The following is a 27,542-nucleotide window of genomic DNA, read 5'->3' on the forward strand; positions in this document are numbered from 1 at the left end:
TGTCCGACTCTGTGCGACCCCATAGACGGCAGCCCACCAGGCTCCCCCGTCCCTGGGATTCTCTAGGCAAGAACACTGGAGTGGGTTGCCATTTCCTTCTCCAATGCATGAAGGTGAAAATTGAAAGTGAAGTCGCTCAGTAGTGTCCGACTCCCAGCGACCCCATGGACTGCAGCCTTCCAGGCTCCTCCGTCCATGGGATTTTCCAGGCAAGAGTACTGGAGTGGGATGCCATTGCCTTCTCTGTAACTGCTCATAGTATACACATACTGCAAGGGCAGATAAGGTCAAATTAATGATCTTTTTTTTTTTTTTTGGCAGCACCATGCAGCTTGTCGGATCCGAGTTTCCCAACCAGGGATTGAACCAGGGCCACAGCAGTGAGAGCACGGAGTTCTAACCACTAGAGCACCTGGGAATTCCCAATGGCCATTTCTCAGATATTATTTAAAGTACCTACCTCTAAGTAATCATGAAAATAAACTAATTTCATAAATAATTGTACAAATGTTTACACTGAAGGACACAACAGTATAGAGATTTATGATAGTGTTAGGGGAAGCACACTGATTGAAACCACCTACCCTGGCCAGGCACCATAGTAACCATTTGCATGAGGTCCTGGTAAGGAACATTAGCCACCACCAACCAGACGAGTTTGGGAAAGGTTAAAAGGAGACACCACATGTCCTCCAACCACCTCCGAGAATCCTTCTCTCTGGCATCCATCTTGGCTGAACAAGGCGTGCACCACCAGGAAGGACTCTGAGTCAGAATGATTGCCTAAAGACAACCCAGAAACTAATCGTGTCACCTTAAAACCTGAGACTGCAAGCCACATGGCAGAGCTGTTCTCCTGGGTTCCCTTACCCTACTGCTTTCCATTCAGGCGCCCTTTCCCAATAAAATATCTTGCTTTCTCAGCACATGTGTCTCCTCAGACAATTCACTTCCGAGTGTTAGACAAGAGCCCAGTTTCAGGCCCTGGAAGGGGTCCACCTTCCTGCAACAGTAGGACATACAACCTTCATGTAAATATACACTACATTTATTGGCCCATGTATATTTTTTTCTGAAAGTACAAATAAACCTCAATTAATAAGGGTTGGCTGGAACAACAGTCAGGAAAACATGCTTATTCAGTGTAACAATTTAAATGAAACATTAGTTTCTGAACTATTTTTTCATCATGGTTTAAAGATTATACTTTTTAAAATGTAATTCACTGTGTCATATTCAGTATTGATTTTTTCCTTTGTTACAAACATAATACAAGGTCATTTTAGGTGTGTGACCCAAAAATAGCCACTCTGAATCAGAGCATTTAGGGCAATAAATTGATAAACCTTCAACACAACTGCAGACTGAAAACTGCAGTCTTACTGGACCTTTGTATATGCTGCTGGAAGAAAGACTATAAACTATGTTGAAAAGAAACCCTACCCACTAACTGAAGCTTAAAATGACCCAGAACCAAGACAAAAACCATACAAGTGGTTACAAATGAGGCAGGTAAAGCACAATCTTTATCCTCATCATTTCAATCCCAAAGCAAGAACCTGCCCTCAGCTAAAGTATACAAAGAGCAGCTACTGCTGATGTTTCCCCAAGTCCTAAGGGCTATGTTCTCATTTCTAATCTGGGGACCTTTCTTAAGGAGCAGCTTATCTCTCTGTTTCAAGCAAAAGAGAATAACCTAAAATCACTTTAAATCTTGGTTTCCCCCAACCACCTTTCATTTTTAATTCTGTAGCCTCTCAATGAACTGGTTATCATCCATATTCAGAAGAAAAGCACACTGTTAACTAACAAAGGAAATCTAATTTAAGCCTTGTAAAATCCTCAAGAGCTCCAGAGAACAGTTTCAGGGATTTTTAACTAAGATTTCAGTGTTGGAAACAAAGGGCAAACGGCATTAGGCTAGAATCTAGTTGTATTTCTTTACTAGTAACAACACATCTACCTCTTATCTTTTTGAGATTTGTTCTTAACAACAACAAAAAACAGAAAGAAAACCAGGTTTTCTTTCCTGGTTTTCCAGGACCAAGACAAAAACCATACAAGTGATTACAAATAAAGGAGATAAAGCACAATCTTTATCCTCATCATTTCAGTCCCAAAGCAAGAAACTGCCCTCCACTAAAGTATATCAAGAATATATCAGAGAAGTCAGAACAGCTCTGGTTCACCTTCTTCAATGACTGAAGAAAACTCAGGGAATGGAAATACCAAAGAGCAGAATGGGCTGTGTAAAAAATACTTAGCTTTTGCTTTGATTTAAAAGAAAAAAAATCTACCAAATATAAAAATGAATCTATTTAACTATGATAAAGATGCTGTTGATCTGTGCCAACCTTTAGGCTACAATCATCAATACTGAATTCACAGGCACTCTCTTTTCAATTGAAAACATCTTTGTGCCAACAGCATAAAGGGTTCTATGTGTAGAGTATCATCCAAAGAAGTTTTGAAATTCATTTTCCAGATCCTTTCAGATAAGCAGCTACTCCCTGAATATAATCTCACCTTAGTGTTCTTTCTGGGGAATATACCTAGCTACTTCACATTCTAGCGCAAAGGATGCACAGACTTGAGCTACCTGTTCCACTTAAGGAAATCATCTAGGAAGTACTTTCATATTTTGCTTTTCCTGAAATTTTGAACACAAATTGAGGAGTACCTTCCTAAGATTATATAGTATTTGTCTTTGAAAGTTCCCCCTAGGACTTCAGGATGGATGGTCTATGTCACCACTCCCCTGCCTCTGGTTTCTAGGCAAGTCCTTGTTGCTATCACATCTCCCCATTTCTGACCTGTTCATGGTGGGGTCCATAGTGATGGGGGAGAGAGAGACCACCCTGAAATCTGCTGCTGATCACAGGATCACAGGGCAGAGGGAGTCAGGGAAGATGATGCAGACCTGGATCACCTAAGTGGGGCAACTCAAAGAAACAGCACTAGGCTCCTCCTTGGCAGAGCCTGAGCTCAGCTTCCTAGGACTCCTAAATCAAGGTGTTGAGAAAACAAGCATCACTGCTTCCTATTTGTTTGGGGAAAGAGGATTCTAAGTTTTCTGCTCTGAGACAAGTAACTTCAAGTAAACACAGTATCAAATTTTCTCCTGCTGGATTGTGGAGTTGGGAATCTCTCTAAATTAAAGTCCAGGCTTTGCCCCATGGTAAGTTAAGTTTCGAGTGCTTCAGTTTTAAAATCTGTAAGATGAGGATAACCATAGAATTCTTGTGAGCAAAAAGTGGGAGATGGTAAGAGGATAAAACATGTTAAAGTGAAAATCACTGAGTTGTATCCAACTCTTTGTGACCCCATGGACTATACAGTTCATGGAATTCTCCAGGCCAGAATACTAGAGTGAGTAGCCTTTCCCTTCTCCAGGGGATCTTCCCAACCCAGGGATACAACCCAGGTCTCCCACACTGCAGCCAGATTATTTACCAACCATGAACGAGGGAACATGTTAAAACATGTTAGTTCAGTTCATTTCAGTCACTCAGTCCTGTCCAACTCTTTGTGACTCCATGGACTGCATCACACCAGGCTTCCCTGTCCATCACGAACTCCCGGAGCTAAGGATTCCACAAATGTTAGGGATTATTATTAATACTTGTGTAACTTGTCAGGGCCTGCAACAAACACTAGAGCAACAGAAATGAGACACAGAGGTCCTGTCCTCAAGGAGAGGAAGAAAATAGTCAAGAATGTGGGGAGGGCAAAACAGAAATCTTCATGGAGGGCTGAGAAGTATGAGTGGGTACAGAGTTGGGGGGCTGGAAAGAAAGTTATGGGACGGGAGTCAGATATCAAAAGATAAAAAGGAAGTTATATTCTCTCCTGTTGTTTCTTATTGGAAAGACAGATTTTTCTGTCTTGCCTTTCCTTAAAACTCCTATTTTGCTAATCTGTTTTCCTTTCACTCTTTAAATTTATATAAACAATGCACTTTACACTATAAACAATACATGTAAACAAAATCACCCAAAACCACAAAAATATAAACAGAAATTAAACAGCAAAATCAGTACAGAATGTGTTACTCTTTCTACTTAACTAGAAGTTATTGGAAAGGTCAATGCCCTGATCCTTAAGGATAGTAATAGCTACTACTGACTGAGGATTCCTAAGAACTAGAAATGGGCCACAACTGTTTTCTTATCCAGTTATGTCTTCACAACAAATCTGTGCAGCAGTAATTTCTAGAACTGGTTTAAGGACCAGGACTATGAACCTTAGAAGCTGAATGATTTCATCAAGGCCCCATAGTCAGATGGGGCAGAGTAGAAATAAAAATGTGGGTCATGTTGATACTTGGTTTCCAGCGGCGGCAGCAGCGGTGGCGGTAGCGGCGGGGGCAGCGGCGGGTGCCCCATAGACACCGCTCGCCCGGCAAGGGGGAAAGGGGAGCCGAAGCTTCGCCGCACCGCGCTGCGCTGTCGCTTCTCCTTGGTTTCCACTCTTAAACATTCAATCACTGGCTGCCTCCTGAATGACTTCCTTGGACCATTTACACATTGCAGGATCTCTTCAGATTCTCTCTCTTGAGTCAACCAATACTGTGCATTGGCATGAATATAAAGTGCATATAAAGTGAAACAAAAATAAATAAAGGTTCTGTGTTTACAATGGTTGGCGATTATTATCTACATGGATACAAAGCTTAATAATGTTCTGTAAGCAAACTCTCTGAGTGTGTACATAAAGCAGGCACAAAGGTAGAATGGAAACTGATGGAGCAAATCCAAAACCTGGTGATGTCAAGGGATGTTTAGTCTTTGCTCAGATGTACTGCCAAAACGTTACATGCAGAGCCAAGATTCATCCAGTGTTATATCTTTACATAGAGAGTACTTTTACCTACACAAGCACACAAACTTTTCTTATCAAGAAGCATTAACAGGGCACATTTATAGATACTTTCATCCATTGACATAAAAGTAATTTGCAGACATGCTAATTATTTCTAAAACTAATTTCATCTGGCCCATTTCAGAGATGGGTACAATCAAAACATAAATCTTGGGAATTTAACTTCATTTTTCTCTTGTTATTCTTCAGTCATGCAGTCATGTCTGATTCTGCCACCCCATGGACTGCAGCATGCCATCTTTCCCTGTCCTTCACCATCGCCCAGAGTTTGCTCAAACTCCACTGAGTCGGTGATGTTATCCAAACATCTCATCCTCTGTTGTCTCCTTCTCCTCCTGTCTTCAATCTTTCCCAGCATCAGGGTCTTTTCCAATAAGTCAGCTCTTTGCATTTGGTGGCCAAAGTACTGTAGCTTCAGCTTCAGCATTAGTCCTTCCAATGAATATTCAGGACTGATTGGCTTTAGGATTGACTGGTTTGATCTCCTTGTTGTTCAAGGGATTCTCAACAGTCTTCTCCACCTCCACAGTTGGAAGGCATTAGTTATTTGGTGCTCAGCCTGTCCAGCTCTCACATCCATACATGACTACTGGAGAAATTAGAGCTTTGACTAAACAGACCTTTGTAGGCAAAGTAATGTCTCTGCTTTTTAATATGCTGTCTAGGTTAGTCATAGCTTTTTTTGACTATGAAAAAGGAGCAAACTTCTTTTAATTTCATGGCTGCAGTCACCATCTGCAGTGATTTTGGAGCCCAAAAAACTAAAGTCTGTCACTGTTTCCATTGTTTCCCTGTCTATTTGCCATGAAGTGATGGGACCAGATGCCATGATCTTTGTTTTTGAATGTTGAGTTTTAAGCCAGCTTTTTCACTCTCCTCTTTCACTTTCACTCTTGCCTTCATCAAGAGGCTCTTTAGTTCCTCTTCACTTTCTACCATAAGGGTGGTGTCACCTGCATATCAGAGGTTATTGATATTTCTCCTAGCAATCTTGATGTCAGCTTGTGCTTCATCCTGTCTGGCATTTCACCTGATGTACCCTGTATATAAGTTAAATAAGCAGAATGACAATATACAGCCTTGACATACTCCTTTTCCTATTTGGAACCAGTCTGTTGTTCCATGTCCAGTTCTAACTGTTGCTTCTGGACCTGCATATAGGTTTCTCAAGTGGCAGGTAAGGTGGCCTGGCATTCCCATCTCCTTAAGAATTTTCCACAGTTTGTTGTGATCTACACAGTCCTTAGTATTGTCAGTGAAACAGATGTTTCCCTGGAATTCTCTAGCTTTCTCTATGACCCAATGGATGTTAGCAACTTGATCTCTGGTTACTCCACCTTTTCTAAATCCAGCTTGGACATATAGAAGATTTTGGTTCACATACTGTTGAAGCTTAGCTTGAAGGGTTTTTGGCATTATTTTGCTAGCATGTGAAACGAGTAAAATTGTGCATTACTTTGAACATTTCTTGGCATTGCCCTTTGTGGTTGGAATGAAAACTGACCTTTTCCAGTCCTGTGGCCACTGCTGAGTTTCCAAATTTGCTGGCATATTGAGTGCTGCGCTTTTACAGCATCATCTTTGAGGCTTTGATATAGCTCAGCTGGAATTCCATCACCTCCACTACTTTTTTTCATAGTGATTCTTCCTAAGGCCCACTTGACTTCACACTTCAAGATGTCTGGCTCTAGGTGAGTGATCATACCATCACAATTATCCAGGTCATTAAGGTCTTTTTTGTATAGTTCTTCTGTGTACTCTTGCCACCTCTGCTTAATATCTTTTGCTTCTGTTAGGCCGTACCATTTCTGTCCTTTATTGTGCCTATCTTTGCATGAAATATTCCCTTGGTATCTCTAATTTTCTTGAAGAGATATCTGGTCTTTCCCATTCTGTTGTTTTCCTCTATTTCTTTGCACTGTATTGTTAAAAAGGCTCTTTTATCTCTCCTTGCTATCCTCTGGAACTCTGCAATCAAATGGGTATATCTTTCCTTTTCTCCTTTGCTTTTAGCTTCTCTTCTTTTCTCAGTTATTGTAAGGCCTCTTCCGACAACCATTTTGCTTTTTTGTATTTCTTTTTCCTGTGCATGGTTTTGATCATCTATTATTTCCTACTATAATCACTAAGTTATGAATCTAATACCCAGTATCAATTCAGTTGCTCACTCATGTCCGACTCTTTGCGACCCCATGAACCGCAGCATGCCAGGCCTCCCTGTCCATCACCAACTTCCAGAGTTTACCCAAACTCATGTCCACTGAGTAGATGATGCCATCCAACCATCTCATCCTCTGTCGTCCCCTTCTCATCCTCCCTTCAAACTTTCCAAACATCAGGGTCTTTTCAAAAGAGTCAGATCTTCCCATCTGGTGGCCAAAATATTGGAGTTTCAGTTTCTTTTTTTTAAATATAAATTTATATAATTGGAGGCTAATTACTTTACAATATTGTATTGGTTTTGCCATACATCAACATGAATCCTCCACGGGTGTACACGTGTTCACCGTCCTGAACCCCTCTCCCACCTCCCTCCCCATACCATCCTTCTGGGTCATCAGTCCTTCCAATGAACACCCAGGACTGATCTCCTTTAGGATGCACTGGTTGGATCTCCTTGCAGTCCAAGGGACTCTCAAGAGTTTTCTCCAACACCACAGTTCAAAAGCATCAATTCTTCTGTGCTCAGCTTTATTTATAGTCCAACTCTCACATCCATACATGCCTACTGGAAAAACCATAGCCTTGACTAGTATTGACAAGTATGGACCTTTATTGACAAAGTAATGTCTCTGCTTTTTAATATGCTGTCTAGGTTGGTCATAACTTTCCTTCTAAGGATTAAGCATCTTTTAATTTCATGGCTGCAATCACCATCTACAGTGATTTTGGAGCCCCAGATAATAAAGTCAGTCACTGTTTCCACTGTTTCCCCATCTATTTGCCACAGTTAGAACTGGACATGGAAAATAAAGACTGGTTATAAATCAGGAAAGGAGTACGTCAAGGCTGTATATTGTCACCCTGCTTATTTCACTTATATGCAGAGTACATCATGCAAAATGCAGGGCTGGATGAAGCACAAGCTGGAATAAAGATTTCCAGGAGAAATATCAGTCACCTCAGATATGCAGATGACACCACCCTTATGGCAGAAATTGAAGACGAACTAAAGAGCCTTTTGATGAAAGTGAAAGGGGGAAGTGAAAAAGTTGACTTAAAACTCAACATTCAGAAAACTAAGATCATGGCATTTAGTCCCCAAACAGATGGGGAAAAAATGGAAACAGTGACAGATTTTATCTTTTTAAGCTCCAAAATCACTGCAGATAGTGACTACAGCCATGAAATTAAAAGACATTTGCTCCTTTGAAGAAAAGTTATGACCAACCTAGATAGCATATTAAAAAGCAGAGACATTGCTTTGCCAACAAAGGTCTGTTCTGTATAGTCAAAGCTATGGTTTTCCAGTAGTCATATATGGAAGTGAGACTGGGAAAGACTGAAGGCAGGAAGAGAAGGGATGACAGAAGATGAGATGGGTGGATGGCATCACCGACTCGATGGCTATGAGTTTGACCCAGCCCTGGGAGTTGGTGATGGACAGGGAAGCCTGGCATATAGCAGTCCATAGGGCCGCAAAGAGTCGGACATAACTGGATGACTGAACTGAAAACTGAAATAAATCATAATGGAAAAGAATATGAAAAAGTATATATATGTATACACATATATCAACTAAATCAACTGAGTCACTTTGCTATACACCAGAAACTAACACAACATTGTACATCAACTATATTTCAATATAAAATAATTAAAACAAAATCTTGTATGTGATGAGAATATCTGTTGAAAATACCTGCTGCTAAAAATATGCTCTATTGGGGGCAAAAGGATTAACATTTTCATCCAGTTTGAAAACAAACAAAAATCAAATTAAAATCAATCAAACTTAGGTGCCTTATAAAAAGAACATGTGAGAATGCTCTGAGGTGCAAACCTGTAATATGATTGACATTTTCTTCCTTAAATTGTGAAGTCCAGCATCTCCTATCCAATAATAATCAACCCAAAGTATGCCTTCGGGTTCTGACAATCGAAAAACTGCAGAAAAAATAGAACTTTTTCCAGCTCCTGTTCTTCCCACAATGCCAACCTGTAATGAGATCCAGAAGGGATTAAGAATTAACATGCAACAAACCCAGGAGAAACCCTGCCAGTTGAGGAAGAATTTTAAAGGTTCTATGTAGAATGTAGTCTAAACATTTCTCAGTCATGGCAACTGTTGAAGTTTGGGGCCAGATAATTCATTATTGGGGGATAATTAATTATAGTTGGTTTTGTGTGGATATATGCCCAATATCCTGCATATTGTAGGATTTTCAGTAGTATGTCAGAGCCTAACCACTAGAAACAAGAAACATTCCCCACATTGTGGCAATCAAAAATGTCAGACATTGACAAATGTCCCCTAGTTGAGACCCCATGGTTCAAAGAAGAGTTAAAAATAACAGAATCAATCTATAGGCAGTGAAAAGCTAGCAGTTTCCTAAGTGATTCATAAAAATTAAGTTTAAATTATCTTTATTCCTAATGCCAGGTATTTCTACATTGAGAATTATGTGGATAATTTTACAGAAATGTGAACAAGTCAGAAGTGTTATACACAAATAGCTATTCATTTTCTGAGGGTTCTATTATTTGAGAGGAATTTTTTTGGTAGAAAAACTAAGTCACTTCCCAACATTAAATACCTTAATTATGTTCTGTCCTTGAACAAAACATCTTACAATTGTAAAACGCAGGTCTCATTGTCTTAATGGGCAGCAGCCAATAAGCAAAATTCACATAATGAGATTAATAATACAATTAACATTTGCTATTTATATGGAACCTTTCATCTCAGCACTTCAAAAGGGATTTTAAAAACCAGTTGAAACCTACAATATCTTAGAAAGACACATGTGAAGTATCAGTCTATTTATTAAAACCAAAACAAAGAGAAATTAAGTGCACTAACAGTATATTCAAAGATCAACATAAAGCATAGACAGAGGACCCTGGCAGGCTATAGTCCTTGAGGTTGCAAAAAGTCGAACACACTAAGCAGGTATAAGAGATAAGAAAGCAGGTAAAATGCTGGTGAGGAATGAAACTGTGTTGCAAAAGCTAGCTTTTAACTGACTACATTCAAGCATGTATGCAAAAACTGGCTTTTTAAAAATTTTTTTTAAATCAATGAGTTTGCCCAATTGATGAATCCTGGTGGAAGCTTCCCAAGAGATCATTTCACTTCTATTTAAGAATCTGGAACCAGTGAGGGATGTAAGATATGCTTTCAATCATTTGTAAGTTAATTCAGTAAATTTTAAAAATTCAAGCCTTTAAACAGGGAACGTAGAACTTTCTGAGGACAGATTATATGTTGGTAATCTCACATATAATCTGTAAAATCAATAATGACATTAAGAAAAGAATTTATCTTTATAGAGATTAAATATAGAAGTCAGATGACTGAGGGACTAACAAACACACACATAAGAATAGGGACTTCACTTCACAACAGACAAAGAATTAATCTCAAAAATATACAAGCAACACCTGCAGCTCAATTCCAGAAAAATAAAAGACCCAATCAAAAAGTGGGCCAAAGAACTAAACAGATATTTCTCCAAAGAAGACATACAGATGGCTAACAAACACATAAAAAGATGCTCAACATCACTCATTATCAGAGAAATGCAAATCAAAACCACTATGAGGTACCATTTCACGCCAGTCAGAATGGCTGCGATCCAAAAGTCTACAAGCAATAAATGCTGGAGAGGGTGTGGAGAAAAGGGAACCCTCTTACACTGTTGGTGGGAATGCAAACTAGTACAGCCACTATGGAGAACAGTGTGGAGATTCCTTAAAATACTGGAAATAGAACTGCCATATGACCCAGCAATCCCACTGCTGAGCATACACATTGAGGAAACCAGAATTGAAAGCGACACGTATACCCCAATGTTTATCACAGTACTGTTTATAATAGCCAGGACATGGAAGCAACCTAGATGTCCGTCAGCAGGTGAATGGATTCGATGCACGATACTGGATGCTTGGGGCTGGTGCACTGGGACGACCCAGAGGGATGGTATGGGGAGGGAGGAGGGAGGAGGGTTCAGGATGGGGAACATATGTATACCTGTGGCGGATTCATTTTGATATATGGCAAAACCAATATAATATTGTTAAGTTAAAAAATTAAAAAAAAATTTACAAAGAAAAAAAAAAAAGAAAGCTGTGATACATATACACAATGGAGTATTACTCAGCCATTAAAAAGAATACATTTGAATCCGTTCTAAAGAGGTGGATGAAACTGGAGCCTATTATACAGAGTGAAGTAAGCCAGAAAGAAAAAACCAATACAGTATACTAATGCATATATATGGAATTTAGAAAGAAGGTGATGATAACCCTGTATGAGAGACAGCAAAAGAGACACAGATGTATTGAACAGTCTTTTGGACTCTATGGGAGAGGGTGAGGGTGGGATGATATGGTAGATTGGCATTGAAACTCGTAAAATATCATATGAAACGAATCGCTAGTCCAGGTTTGATGCATGATACAGGGTGCTCGGGGTTGCTGCACTGGGATGACCCAGAGGGATGAAATGGGGAGGAAGGTGGGAGAGGGGTTCAGGATGGGGAACACATGCACACTCATGGTGGATTCAAGTCAATAAAATATTTTACAATAAAATATTTTACAATATTTTACAAAATTTTTTTTGTAAAATTTTACAAAATTTTTACAAAATTACAAAATTTACAAATTTTACAAAAAATATTTTACAATAAAATATTGTAAAATAAAATTAATTAACTAATTAATTTTTTAAAAAAGAATAGGGGCATCAATTGATTTATTTTGGTAGCCATTTTGTACCTTATCAGTTCAGTTCGGTTGCTCACTCTTGTCCGACTCTTTGCAACCCCATGAAAAGCAGCACGCCAGGCCTCCCTATCCATGACCAACTGCCAGAGTTCACCCAAACCCATGTCCATCGAGTCGGTGATGCCATCCAAACGTCTCATCCTCTGTCATCCCCTTCTCCTCCTGCCCTCAATCTCTCCCAGCATCAGGGTGTTTTCAAATGAGTCATATCTTCGCCAAAGTATTAGAGTATTAGATGGTCAAAGTATTAGAGTTTCAGCTTCAACATCAGTCCTTCCAATGAAGACTCAGAACTGATCTCCTTTAGGATGGACTGGTTGGATCTCCTTGCAGTCCAAGGGACTCTCAAGAGTCTTCTCCAACACCACAGTTCAAAACCATCAATTCTTCAACGTTCAGCTTTCTTCATAGTCCAACTCTCACATCCATACATGATCACTGAAAAAACCATAGCCTTTACTAGACTGACCTTTATTGGCAAAGTAATGTCTCTGCTTTTTAATATGATGTCTAGGTTGGTAATAACTTTCCAAGGAGTAAGCATCTTTTAATTTCATGGCCATATGCAGTGATTTTCCAGCCCAGAAAAATAAAGTCAGCCACTGTGCCCACTCTTTCCCCATCTACTTGCCATGAAGTGATGGGACCAGATGCCATGATCTTTGTTTTTTGAATGTTGAGCTTTAAGCCAACTTTTTCCCTCTCCTCTTTCATTTTCATCAAGAGGCTTTTTAATTCTTCTTCACTTTCTGCCATAAGGGTGGTGTCATCTGCATATCTGAGGTTATTGACATTTCTCCCAGCAATCTTGATTCCAGCTTGTGCTTCCTGCAGTCCAGCATTTCTCATGATGTACTCTGCATAGAAGTTAAATAAGCAGGGTGACAATATAAAGCCTTGATGTACTCCTTTTTCTATTTGGAACCAGTTTGTTGTTCTAAGTCCAGTTCTGACTGTTGCTTCCTGACCTGCATATACGTGTGTCAAGAGGCAGGTCAGGTGGTCTGGTATTCCCATCTCTTTTAGAATTTTCCACAGTTTATTGTGATCCACACAGTCAAAGGTTTGGCATAGTCAATAAAGCAGAAATATATGTTTTTGGTTTTTTTTTTTTGGAACTCTCTTGCTTTTTTGATGATCTAGTGGATGTTGGCAATTTGATCTCTGGTTCCTCTGCCTTTTCTAAAACCAGCTTGAACATCTGGAAGTTCGCAATTCACGTATTGCTGAAGCCTGGCTTGGAGAAATTAAACATTACTTTACAAGTGTGAGAGATGAGTGCCATTGTGCAGTAGTTTGAACATTCTTTGACATTGACTTTCTTTGGGGTTGGAATGAAAAGACCTTTTCCAGTCCTGTGGCCACTGCTGAGTTTTCCAATTTGCTGGCATATTGAGTGCAGCACTTTCACAGCATCATCTTTCAGCATTTGAAATAGCTCAACTGGTACTTGATCACCTCCACTAGCTTTGTTCGTAGTGATGCTTCCTAAGGCCCACTTGACTTCACTTTGGACCTTATGGTAAACTGTAATTTATGTAATTTAAATGGGCCATTCTCTCCATACAAGTAGTTTTTTTTTTTTTTAATGTACAATATTTTATTGGTTTTGCCATATATCAAAATGAATCCGCCACAGGTATACATGTGTTCCCCATCCTGAACACTCCTCCCTCCTCCCTCCCCATACCATCACTCTGGGTCATCCCAGTGCACCAGCCCCAAGCATCCAGTATCGTGCATCGAACCTGGACTGGCGACTCATTTCATACATGATATTATACATGTTTCAATGCCATTCTCCCAAATCTTCCCACCCTCTCCCTCTCCCACAGAGTCCATAAGACTGTTCTATACATCAGTGTCTCTATTGCTGTCTCGTACACAGGGTTATTGTTACCATCTTTCTAAATTACATATATATGCATTAGTATACTGTATTGGTGTTTTTCTTTCTGGCTTACTTCACTCTGTATAATAGGATCCAGTTTCATCCACCTCATTAGAACTGATTCAAATGTATTCTTTTTAATGGCTGAGTAATACTCCATTGTGTATATGTACCACTGCTTTCTTATCCATTCATCTACTGATGGGCATCTAGGTTGCTTCCATGTCCTGGCTATTATAAATTGTGCTGCGATGAACATTGGGGTACACGTGTCTCTTTCCCTTCTGGTTTCCTCAGTGTGTATGCCCAGCAGTGGGATTGCTGGGTCATAAGGCAGTTCTATTTCCAGTTTTTTAAGGAATCTCCACACTGTTCTCCATAGTGGGTGTACTAGTTTGCATTCCCACCAACAGTGTAAGAGGGTTCCCTTTTCTCCACACCCTCTCCAGCATTTATTGCTTGTAGACTTTTGGATCGCAGCCATTCTGACTGGCGTGAAATGGTACCTCATAGTGGTTTTGATTTGCATTTCTCTGATAATGAGTGATGTTGAGCATCTTTTTATGTGTTTGTTCGCCATCTGTATGTCTTCTTTGGAGAAATGTCTACTTAGTTCTTTGGCCCATTTTTTGATTGGGTCATTTATTTTTCTGGAGTTGAGCTGTAGGAGTTGCTTGTATATTTTTGAGATTAGTTGTTTGTCCGTTGCTTCATTTGCTATTATTTTCTCCCATTCTGAAAGCTGCCTTTTTACCTTGCTAATAGTTTCCTTTGTTGTGCAGAAGCTTTTAAGTTTAATTAGGTCCCATTTGTTTATTTTTGCTTTTATTTCCAATATTCTGGGAGGTGGGTCATAGAGGATCCTGGTGTGATGTATGTCGGAGAGTGTTTTGCCTATGTTCTCCTCTAGGAGTTTTATAGTTTCTGGTCTTACGTTTAGATCTTTAATCCATTTGGAGGTTTTAATGTGTATACATGTGTCTTATGTGTTCTTTGTATAGGCAGATTTCAAAGATATTGTGGATTCGGTTCCAGACCACCTCAGTAAAGTGAACATCACAAAATAAGGTGAGTCATAGAAATATTTTTATTTCTCCATGCATAGTAAAGTTATCTTTATACTATACTATAATTTAACTGTCCAATAGCCTTATGTCTAAAAAACAATGTACGGATGCATACCTTAATTTTGAAAGTTTCTTGCTAAAAAGTGCTGCATTCAATATGCCAACAAATTTGGAAAATTCAGCAGTGGCCAGAGGCCTGGAAAAGCTCAGGTTTCATTCCAATCCCAAAGAAAGGTAATGCCAAAGAATGCTCCAACTATTGCACAATTGCACTCATCTCACACACTAGAAAAGTAATGCTCAAAATTCTCCAAGCCAGGCTTCAAAAGTACATGAGCTGTGAACTTCCAGATGTTCAAGCTGGTTTTAGAAAAGGCAGAGGAACCAGAGATCAAATTGCCAACATCTGGTGGATCACAGAAAGAGCAAGAGAGTTCCAGAAAAGCATCTATTTCTGCTTTATTGACTATGCCAAAGCCTTTGACTGTGTGGATCACAATAAACTGTGGACAATTCTGAAAGAGATGGGAATACCAGACCACCTGACTTGACTCTTGAGAAACCTGTATGCAGGTCAGGAAGCAACAGTTAGAATTGGACATAGAACAACAGACTGGTTTCAAATTGGGGAAGGAGTACATCAAGGCTTTATGCTGTCACCCTGCTTATTTAACTTACATGAAGAATACATCATGAGAAATGTTGGGCTGGAGGAAGCACAAGTTGGAATCAAGATTTCCAGGAGAAATATCAATAACTTCAGTTATGCAGATGACATCACCCTTATGACAGAAAGTGAAGAAAAATTAAATAGCCTCTTGATGAAAGTGAAAGAGGAGAGGGAAAAAGTTGGCTTAGAGCTCAACATTCAGAAAACCAAGATCATGGCTTCTGGTCCCATCACTTCATGGCAAATAGACAGGGAAACAGTGACAGACTTCATTTTTTTGGGCTCCAAAATCATTGCAGATGGTGACTGCAGCCATGAAACAAAAAATCACTTACTCCTTGAAAGAAAAGTTATGACCAACCTAGAAAGCATATTAAAAAGCAGAGACATTACTTTTCCAACAAAGGTGCATCTAGTCAAGGCTATGGTTTTTCCAGTAGTCCTGTATGGATGTGAGAGTTGGACTATGAAGAAAGCTGAACGTTGAAGAATTGATGCTTTTGAACTGTGGTGTTGGAGAAGACTCTTGAGAGTCCCTTGGACTGCAAGGAGATCCAACCAGTCCATCCTAAAGGAAATCAGTCCTAAATATTCATTGGAAGGACTGATGCTGAAGCTGAAACTCCACAACTTTGGCCACCTGATGCAAATAAATGATTCATTTGAAAAGCCCCTGATGCTAGGAAAGATTGAAGGCGGGAGGAGAAGGGGACGACAGAGGATGAGATATTTTGATGATATCACTGACTCAATATACATGAGTTTGAGTAAACTCCAGGAATTTGTAATGGACAGGGAGACCTGGTGTGTTCCCGTCCATTGGGTTGCAAAGAGTTGGACATGACTGAGCAACTGGACCAAACTGACAAAGTGCTAACCACCAGAGCGTTCAGCAGACTTTAGTAACTGTGAAGACCACTAATCATCATAAAAAATATAATAATAATGAAAAAGTTTGAAATATTATGAGAATTACCAAAATGTGACAAAGAGACACAAAGTGAGAAAATGCTATAGGAAAAATGGCACCAGTGAATTTGTTCCTTGCAGATTTAACACAAATATTCAATTTGTAAAAAAATGCAATATATGTGAAGCACAATAAAACCAGCTATGCCTGTATTTCCGGGTGTTCTTATGTGTAAACTGATACACCTCAGGACACAGGTGAGAACTGTGTCTGTGAGAATATGTGTATACTCCTATGCTACCAGCTCCAGTGAAACTGATTCATGTGTGCAAACTGGAACATCTGTAGACTGTGTGTATATGACTGAGATATGCAGGGACACTGAGAGTTTCTCATGATCACAGGACTGTGAGCTTCAATCGACTGTGAGGAGAATAAGAAAAGATAACTCAAAGAAAATCCAGCTCTGGCTATTTCTACCATTCAGTCATCAAAATTATAGTCTGAAAGTCTTTCATGGTCATCAGTGGGTTTTACCAATTGCCTATGGAGATCATCAGTATCAGCAAGCTTGCATTCCTAACACAAAAGACACAACAAAAATCTTATTTTAGTAGCTTTGTGAATGCCTGTTTTTCTAAGAGAGTCAGGATTGGTCTCTGATTGAGTCAGGATTGGACCTGGGACCCTTTGCTGCAGTGCTTATACCGGACAAACATCTCGTCAAATAACAAAATACGAATAAACTATAAGAGACTAAAAATAACTGTGTGTATGTGTTAGTCGCTCAGTCGTGTCCAACTCTCTGTGACCCCATAGACTGTAGCCCACCAGGCTCCTCAGCCCATGGAATTCCCCAGGCAAGAACACTGGAGTGGTTGCCATTCCCTTCTCCAGGGGATCTTCCTGACTCAGGGATCAAATCTGGTTCTCCCACATTGCAGGGAGATTATTTACCTTCTGAGCCACCAGAGAAGCCCATGAAAATAACTGTGTGTACGCTCAACTGAAGCAAATTATGGACAAGGAGATTCTAAAAAAGACTTAACAAACAACAACAAAAAAAACCCGAAAACCCCAAACTGCTACTTCTGAAGAGCTGAGGGTTAAAATAGGGTATTGTGCATGCCCCCTACACACACCCACCAAAGAAGTGAACAAACACCTAAGCCACCCCTCCAGCCCATGCACTGGACCTGTTCCTACTGTCAGTCCATATAAGGAACCACCTTGGGAAGATAACTAGGGAACCTATTACTTGTTTTCGGTCCCTCTTGCTGCAGTAGGCAGCAAGTAAAGCCTTGCCTGAAATTCTTGCCTCGCCTCTGATGAATTTCAATAAAATGAGAAGTACACCAATTTGTTAGACATTTGCACCTGGATCTCTCTTCACATATCAAACTCAATATGATCAACATCCAGCACCCCAATCAAACGAGCCAGTCCCTTTGACTTCCTCACTTTATTGTCATTATTTCTTTCCCAGGATCACAGACTCAGCTGTCTACCTTACTTCCAGCTTTCCCTGAGTCCAGCATGCTGCCAAGCCCTGAAGACTCTATTCTTGAAATGTTTCATGACACAATCCCTCATTTTAAGGTCCACATTCAGCACCTGAGTGTCAGGCTGCATTACCTTTTCAAAAACAAAATAAACTTTTTTCTTCATCATAATCAGTAGAAATCAATTTGAAAAGCAAATAAATATTAGCCATCACCCAAGCACTCTGATAAAACCATTCTTAAGATGTTGATGTATTTTCTTTCTAGATTTGAGTGTGTGTTCTTTTTTATCCTTTTTATTTCTGCATATGTGTTCTTAAAAATATAAGTTCATATATTTAAAGAAAATGGGATTAATATGATTAATTACTGTAGTAATCTGTTCCCCTATTGGTGAATACTTAGGTGGTCTCAAATATTTTGCTATTATAAATAATTCAGTGTTATATATCTTTATATATATTGTTTTATACAGTCAGCAAAAAAAAGACTGGGAGCTGACTGTAGCTCAGATCATGAGTTCCTTATTGCCAAATTCAGACTTAAATTGAAGAAAGTAGGGAAATCCACAAGACCATTCAGGTATGATCTAAATAAAATCCCTTACAATTATACAGTAGAAGTGAGAAATAAATTAAAGGGATTAGATCTGATAGAGTCCCTGAAGAACTATAGATGGAGGTTTGTGACATTATGCAGGAGGCAGGGATCAAGACCATCCCCAAGAAAAAGAAATGCAAAAAGGCAAAATGGTTGCTGAGGAGGCCTTGCAAATAGCTGTGAAAAGAAGAGAAGCAAAAGGCAAAGGAGAAAAGGAAAGATATACCCATCTGAATGCAAAGTTCCAAAGAAGAGCAAGAGGGATAGAGAGCCCTTTTAAACAAACAATGCAAAGAAATACAGGAAAACAACAGAATGGGAAAGACTAGAGATCTCTTCAAGAAACTTAGAGATACAAAGGAAACATTCCATGCAAAGATGGGCACAATAAAGGACAGAAACAGTTTGGACCTAATGGAAGGAGAAGATATTAAGAAGAGGTGGCAAGAATACACAGAAGAACTGTACAAAAAAGACCTTTATGACCCAGATAATCACGATGGTGTGATCACTCACCTAGAGCCAGACATCCTGGAATGTGAAGTCAAGTTGGCTTTAGGAAGTATCATTATGAACAAAGCTAGTGGAGGTGATGGAATTCCAGTTGAGCTATTTCAAATCCTGAAAGATGATGCTGTGAAAGTGCTGCACTTAATATACCAACAAATTTGGAAAACTCATCAGTGGTCACAGGACTGGAAATGACCAGTTTTCATTCCAGTCCCAAAGAAAGGCAATGCCAAAGAATGCTCGAACTATCACACAATTGCACTCATCTCACATACTAGTAAACTAATGCACAAAATTCTCCAAACCACGCTTCAACAGTATGTGAACCGTGAACTTCCAGATGTTCAAGCTCGTTTTAGAAAAAGCAGAGAAACCAGAGGTCAAATTGCCAACATCCGTTGGATCATCAAAAAAGCAAGAGAGTTCCAGAAAAAACATCTATTTCTGCTTTATTGACGATGCCAAAGCCTTTGAGTGCATGGATCACAACAAACTGTGGGAAATTCCTAGACATGGGAATACCATACCACCTGACCTGATTCTTGAGAAACCTGTATGCAAGTCAGGAAGCAACAGTTAAAACCGGACATGGAACAACAGACTGGTTCCAAATCGGGAAAGGAGTACATTAAAATTGTAAATTGTCATGCTGCTTATTTAACTTATATGCATAATACATCATGAGAAATGCTGGACTGGATGAAGCACAACCTGGAAGCAAGATTTCTGGGAGAAATATCAATAACTTCAGATATGCAGATGACACCACCCTTATGGCAGAAAGTGAAGAAGAAATAACGAGCCTCTTGATGAAAGTGAAAGAGGAGAGGGAAAAAGTTGGCTTAAAGCTCGACATTCAGAAAAATAAGATCATGGCATATGGTCCCATCACTTCATGGCAAATAGACAGGGAAACAGTGACAGACTTCTTTTTTGGTGCTTCCAAAATCACTGAAGATGGTGAGTGCAGCCATGAAATTAAAAGACGCTTGCTCCTTGGAAGAAAAGTTATGACCAACCTAGACAGCATATTAAAAAAGCAGAGGTGGAGGAGGAGCTAAGATGCGGAGGAGTAAAATGGGGAGAACACTTTCTCCCCCACAAATTCATCAAAAGAACATTTAAACGCCAAGTAAATTCCACAAAACAACTTCTGAATGCTGGCAGAGGACATCAGGTACCCAGAAAAGCAACCCAAGTCTTCGAAAGGAGGTAGGAAAAAATATAAAAGACAAAAAAAGAGGCAAAAGAGGGAGAGACGGAGTTCCATCCCGGGAAGGGAGTCTTAAAAAGAGAGAAGTTTCCAAGCACCAGGAAACCTTCTCACTGCTGAATCTGTGCCGAGCCTTGGAAGCACAGAGGGCAACATAACTGGGAGGAAAAATAAATAAACAATTAAAACCCGCATATTGCGAGCCCTACGGTAACTCCCCAGTGGAGAAGCAGCGCAGACGCCTGCATCCGCCATTAGCAAGCGGGGGCTGGACAGGGAGGTGCGGCGTGGGCAGGGAGGCGCGGTGCGGGCTGCATCGCAAGGAACTGGCCTGAATACCCCGAGCGCTATCTGAACGAAATAATTTGGGCTAGCAAACCAAACTGTGGGATACCTACCACGCGAAAAGCCAGCCCTAACCTAAGACACCGCCAGGCCCGCACACAGAACAAAGGACTGAACAGAGATAGCCAGCGGCAGACCATCCCCCTCCGGTGATAGGCTGCCAGAGCTGGAAGGGGACAATCGCAGCCCCAGAGAGACATTATCTATAAAACTATAAGCAGGCTTCTTTGCTAACTAAAACTTCTTGAGGATCTGGACGGTCAACATCTGCCTGAGAAGGTGCACCAGTGCACACCTAGATAACCGAGTGGCGGGGAGGCGATAAGTCGCAGCAATCATGCGCGCCAAACACCTCATCACCTGAGCTGCTCGGATCTGGGAAGGGCACAAAACGCAGGCCTAACCGAGAGTCTGCGCCTCTGAGGACTACCCGAGTGCCTGAACCTGAGCGGCTTGGACCTGGAAGTGCAGGCAGCCCAGGGCTGGCCACAGATGGTTCCCGGTGGAGCAACCTAGAGCCTGAGCAGCGTGGGCAGGGAAGGTACATGCGCCGTGAACGGGGGGCAGACCCAGTGTGGCTGAGGCACTGCGAGCACACGCCAGTGTTATTTGTTTGCAGCATCCCTCCCTCCCTCCCTTCAGCGCTACTGAACAAGTGAGTCTAAAAAAAAAAAAAAAAAGTGTCCTCCACCGTCCCCTTTGTGCCAGGGCGGAAACCAGACACTGAAGAGACCAGCAAAAAGAAGAAGCTATAACAGAGGGAACCGCCTTGGAAGCTACAGGCAATAAATTAAAACCCTGTGGTTAGTACCAACTACATAGGAATGGGCCTATAAATCTTGAGAAATATAAGTTGGACCAAGGAACTAGCCAAAAATGAACTGAACCAACAATACTCACAACAAAACCAGAGAAAGTCCTAGATATATTTTTACTATTTTTACGATCATTCTTTCTTTCTTTTTTTCTATTTTTTTTAAAAAAAATTTAAGTCCTCTATTATTCCTTTAATTTTCACTTTTATAACTGATTACTTTGCAAAAAAAAAAAAAAAGACCCCATTTTTTTTAAAAGCAAACTTCATATATATAATTTTTATAATTTTTTTGACCTTGTTTTTTCTTTCTTTTCCTTCTTTTCTTTAACATTGTATTTTTGAAATTCCAAACTCTACTCTAGATTTTTAATTTTAGCTTTTTGGTATTTGTTATCAATTTTGTACCTATAGTTTTTTTTTCCCATAATTTCTGTGACCCTTTTTTATTTTCTCTTTTTCTTTTTCTTGTGTCTTTCTCTTCTTCTTTTAAATAACACTGTATATCTGAAATTCCAAACTCTACTCTAGATTTTTAATTTATGCTTTTTGGTATTTGTTATCAATTTTGTACCTGTATTTTCTTTATAATTTATGCGACTTTGTTGTTTTTGTTTTTGTTTTTTTTCCCTCGCTCTTTATTTTTCTTCTTCTTTTTTTAACATTGTATTTTTGAAATTCCAAACTCTACTCTAGATTTTTAACTTTTGCTTTTTGGTATTAGTTATCAATTTTGTACCTATATTTTCTTTATAATTTCACGACCTTGTTTGTTTTTGTTTGTTCATTTTTTCTCTCTTTCGTTTCCTTCTTCTTTTCTTTAACATCATATTTTTGAAATTCCAAACTCTACTCTAGATTTTTAATTTTTGCTTTTATGTATTTGTTACCAATTTTGTACCCATTTACAATAAGGGTAATAATCTCTTACAATAAGGAAGAGATTACTGGACAGCCCCCTCTCTCCTCTATTGATTCCACCTCATCTCATTTGGGTCACCTCTAACTCCCTCCTCCCTCTTCTTTTCTCCATATAACGCTGTGAACCTCTCTGGGTGACCCTCACGGTACAGAAACTTCTCATCTTTAACGTAGATGTTTTATCAATGGTGCTGTATAGAAGGAGAAGCTATGAAACTACTGTAAAAATAAGACTAATAACTGGAAGCAGGAGGCTTAAGTCCAAATCCTGACTCCAGGGAGATCCTGACTCCAAGGAACATTAATTGACAAGAGCTCATCAAATGCCTCCATACTGACACTGAAACCAAGCACCACACAAGGGCCAACAAGTTTCAGGGCAAGACATACCAAGCAAATTCTCCAGCAACAAGGAACACAGCCCTGAGATCCAAGGTACAGGCAGCTCAAAGTCACCCCAAAACCATAGACATCCCATAACTCATTACTGGACATTTCATTGCACTCCAGAGAGAAGAAGTACAGCTCCACCCACCAGAACACTGACACAAGCTTCCCTAACCAAGAAACCTTGACAAGCCACCTGTACAAACCCACACAGAGTGAGGAAACGCCACAATAAAGAGAACTCCACAAACTGCCAGAATACAGAAAGGACACCCCAAACTCAGCAATTTAAACAAGATGAAGAGACAGAGGAATACCCAGCAGATAAAGGAACAGGATAAATGCCCACCAAACCAAACAAAAGAGGAAGAGATAGGGAATCTACCTGATAAAGAATTCCAAATAATGATAGTGAAATTAATCCAAAATCTTGAAATTAAAATGGAATCACAGATAAATAGCCTGGAGACAAAGATTGAGAAGATGCAAGAAAGGTTTAACAAGGACCTAGAAGAAATAAAAAAGAGTCAATATATAATGAATAATGCAATAAATGAAATTAAAAACACTCTGGAGGCAACAAATTGTAGAATAACAGAGGCAGAAGAGAGGATTAGTGAATTAGAAGATAGAATGGTAGAAATAAATGAATCAGAAAGGATAAAAGAAAAACGAATTAAAAGAAATGAAGACAATCACAGAGACCTCCAGGACAATATTAAATGCTACAACATTCAAATCATAGGGGTCCCAGAAGAAGAAGACAAAAAGAAAGACCATGAGAAAATACTTGAGGAGATAATAGTTGAAAACTTCCCTAAAATGGGGAAGGAAATAATCACCCAAGTCCAAGAAACCCAGAGAGTCCCAAACAGGATAAACCCAAGCGAAACACCCCAAGACACATATTAATCAAATTAACAAAGATCAAACACAAAGAACAAATATTAAAAGCAGCAAGGGAAAAACAACAAATAACACACAAGGGAATTCCCATAAGGATAACAGCGGATCTTTCAATAGAAACTCTTCAAGCCAGGAGGGAATGGCAAGACATACTTAAAGTGATGAAAGAAAATAACCTACAGCCCAGATTATTGTACCCAGCAAGGATCTCATTCAAATATGAAGGAGAAATCAAAAGCTTTTCAGACAAGCAAAAACAGAGAATTCAGCACCATCAAACCAGCTCTCCAACAAATACTAAAGGATATTCTCTAGACAGGAAACACAAAAATGGTGTATAAAATCGAACCCAAAACAATAAAGTAAATGGCAATGGGATCATACTTATTAGTAATTACCTTAAACGTAAATGGGTTGAATGCTCCAACCAAAAGACAAAGACTGGCTGAATGGATACAAAAACAAGACCCCTACATATGCTGTCTACAAGAGACCCACCTCAAAACAGGGGACACATACAGACTGAAAGTGAAGGGCTGGAAAAAGATTTTCCATGCAAATAGGGACCAAAAGAAAGCAGGAGTAGCAATACTTATATCAGATGAAATAGACTTTAAAACAAAGGCTGTGAAAAGAGACAAAGAAGGTCACTACATAATGATCAAAGGATCAATCCAAGAAGAAGATATAACAATTATAAATATATATGCACCCAACACGGGAGTGCCGCAATATGTAAGACAAATGCTAACAAGTACGAAAGGAGAAATTAACAATAACACAATAATGGTGGGAGACTTTAATACCCCACTCACACCTATGGATAGATCAGCTAAACAGAAAATTAACAAGGAAACACAAACTTTAAACAACACAATAGACCAGTTAGACATAATTGATATCTATAAGACATTTCATCCCAAAACAATGAATTTCACCTTTTTCTCAAGTGCACATGGAACCTTCTCCAGGATAGATCACATCCTAGGCCATAAATCTAGCCATGGTAAATTCAAAAAAATAGAAATCATTCCAAGCATCTTTTCTGACCACAATGCAGTAAGATTAGATCTCAATTACAGGAGAAAAACTATTAAAAATTCCAACATATGGAGGCTGAACAACACGCTGCTGAATAACCAACAAATCACAGAAGAAATCAAAAAAGAAATCAAAATTTGCATAGAAACGAATGAAAATGAAAACACAACAACTCAAAACCTATGGGACACTTTAAAAGCAGTCCTAAGGGGAAAATCATAGCAATACAGGCATACCTCAAGAAACAAGAAAAAAGTCAAATAAATAACCTAACCCTACACCTAAAGCAACTAGAAAACGAAGAAATGAAGAACCCCAAGGTTAGTAGAAGGAAAGAAATCTTAAAAATTAGGGCAGAAATAAATGCAAAAGAAACAAAAGAGACCATAGCAAAAATCAACAAAGCCAAAAGCTGGTTCTTTGAAAGGATAAATAAAATTGACAAACCATTAGCCAGACTCATCAAGAAACAAATGGAGAAAAATAAAATCAATAAAATTAGAAATGAAAATGGAGAGATCACAACAGACAACACAGAAATACAAAGGATCATAAGAGACTACTATCAACAATTACATGCCAATAAAATGGACAACGTGGAAGAAATGGACAAATTCTTAGAAAAGTACAACTTTCCAAAACTCGACCAGGAAGAAATAGAAAATCTTAACAGACCCATGACAAGCACGGAAATTGAAACTGTAATCAAAAATCTTCCAGCAAACAAACGCCCAGGTCCAGACAGCTTCACAGCTGAATTCTACCAAAAATTTAGAGAAGAGCTAACACCTATTCTGCTCAAACTCTTCCAGAAAATTGCAGAGGAAGGTAAACTTCCAAACTCATTCTATGAAGCCACCATCACCCTAATACCAAAACCTGACAAAGATGCCACAAAAAAAGAAAACTACAGGCTAATATCACTGATGAACATAGATGCAAAAATCCTTAACAGAATTCTCGCATTCACAATCCAACAACACATTAAAAAGATCATACACCACTACCAAATGGGCTTTATCCCAGGGATGCAAGGATTCTTCAATATCCACGATATTGGACGCTTGGGGCTGGTGCACTGGGACGACCCAGGGGGAGGGTTTGGGGAGGGGGGAGGGAGGGGGGTTCAGGGTGGGGGGCATGGGTGTACCTGTGGTGGATTCATTTCAATGTTTGGCAGAGCTAATACAATATTGTAAAGTTTAAAAATAAAATACAATTAAAAAATATATATATCCGCAAATCAATCAATGTAATACACCACATTAACAAATTGAAAAATAAAAACCATATGATTATCTCAATAGATGCAGAGAAAGCCTTTGACAAAATTCAACATCCATTTATGATAAAAACTCTCCAGAAAGCAGGAATAGAAGGAACATACCTCAACATAATAAAAGCTATGTATGACAAACCCACAGTAAACATTATCCTCAATGGTGAAAAATTGAAAGCATTTCCTCTAAAGTCAGGAACAAAACAAGGGTGCCCACTTTCACCATTACTATTCAACATAGTTTTGGAAGTTTTGGCCACAGCAATCAGAGCAGAAAAAGAAATAAAAGGAATCCAAATTGGAAAAGAAGTAAAACTCTCACTATTTGCAGATGACATGATCCTCAACATAGAAAACCCTAAAGACTCCACCAGAAAATTACTAGAACTAATTAATGATTATAGTAAAGTTGCAGGATATAAAATCAACACACAGAAATCTCTTGCATTCCTATACACTAATAATGAGAAAACAGAAAGAGAAATTAAGGAAACAATTCCATTCACCATTGCAACAGAAAGAATAAAATACTTAGGAATATATCTACCTAAAGAAACTAAAGACCTATATATAGTAAACTATAAAACACTGGTAAAAGAATCAAAGAGGACACTAATAGATGGAGAAATATACCATGTTCATGGATTGGAAGAATCAATATAGTGAAAATGAGTATACTACCCAAAGCAATTTATAGATTCAATGCAATCCACATCAAGCTACCAATGGTATTCTTCACAGAGCTAGAACAAGTAATTTCACAATTTGTATGGAAATACAAAAAACCTCGAATAGCCAAAGCAGATAGCTTTGAGAAAGAAGAATGGAACTGGAGGAAGCAACCTACCTGACTTCAGGCTCTATTACAAAGCCACAGTTATCAAGACAGTATGGTACTGGCACAAAGACAGAAATATTGATCAATGGAACAAAATAGAAAGCCCAGCAATAAATCCACGCACATATGGACACCTTATCTTTGACAAAGGAGGCAAGAATATACAATGGATCAAAGACAGTCTCTTTAACAAGTGGTGCTGGGAAAACTGGTCAACCACTTGTAAAAGAATGAAACTAGAACACTTTCTAACACCATACACAAAAATAAACTCAAAATGGATTAAAGATCTAAACGTAAGACCAGAAACTATAAAACTCCTAGAGGAGAACATAGGCAAAACACTCTCTGACATACATCACAGCAGGATCCTCTATGACCCACCTCCCAGAATATTGGAAATAAAAGCAAAAATAAACAAATGGGACCTAATTAAACTTAAAAGCTTCTGCACAACAAAGGAAACTTTTAGCAAGGTGAAAAGGCAGCCTTCAGAATGGGAGAAAATAATAGCAAATGAAGCAACGGACAAACAACTAATCTCAAAAATATACAAGCAACTCCTACAGCTCAACTCCAGAAAAATAAATGACCCAATCAAAAAATGGGCCAAAGAACTAAGTAGACATTTCTCCAAAGAAGACATACAGATGGCGAACAAACACATGAAAAGATGCTCAACATCACTCATTATCAGAGAAATGCAAATCAAAACCACTATGAGGTACCATTTCACGCCAGTCAGAATGGCTGTGATCCAAAAGTCTACAAATAATAAATGCTGGAGAGGGTGTGGAGAAAAGGGAATCCTCTTAC

At 39.1% G+C, this 27,542-nt stretch overlaps 1 protein-coding gene across 1 annotated transcript in view; it reads right to left on the minus strand.

Annotated features, from left to right (window-relative positions):
* Nucleotides 1-27,542, minus strand: part of LOC147361934 (ATP-binding cassette sub-family C member 4-like) — a 219,558-nt gene that overhangs the window by 43,641 nt on the left and 148,375 nt on the right. The window contains 1 exon segment of the mRNA XM_086330254.1: nucleotides 8,885-9,040. Coding sequence (XP_086186380.1) covers nucleotides 8,885-9,040 — 156 coding nt within the window.

This window comes from Bos grunniens, chromosome 12 (assembly GCF_055505025.1).
Source record: "Bos grunniens cultivar Pamir isolate PY7600 chromosome 12, Bosgru_T2T1.0, whole genome shotgun sequence".
Classification (NCBI taxonomy): Eukaryota; Metazoa; Chordata; class Mammalia; order Artiodactyla; family Bovidae; genus Bos; species Bos grunniens.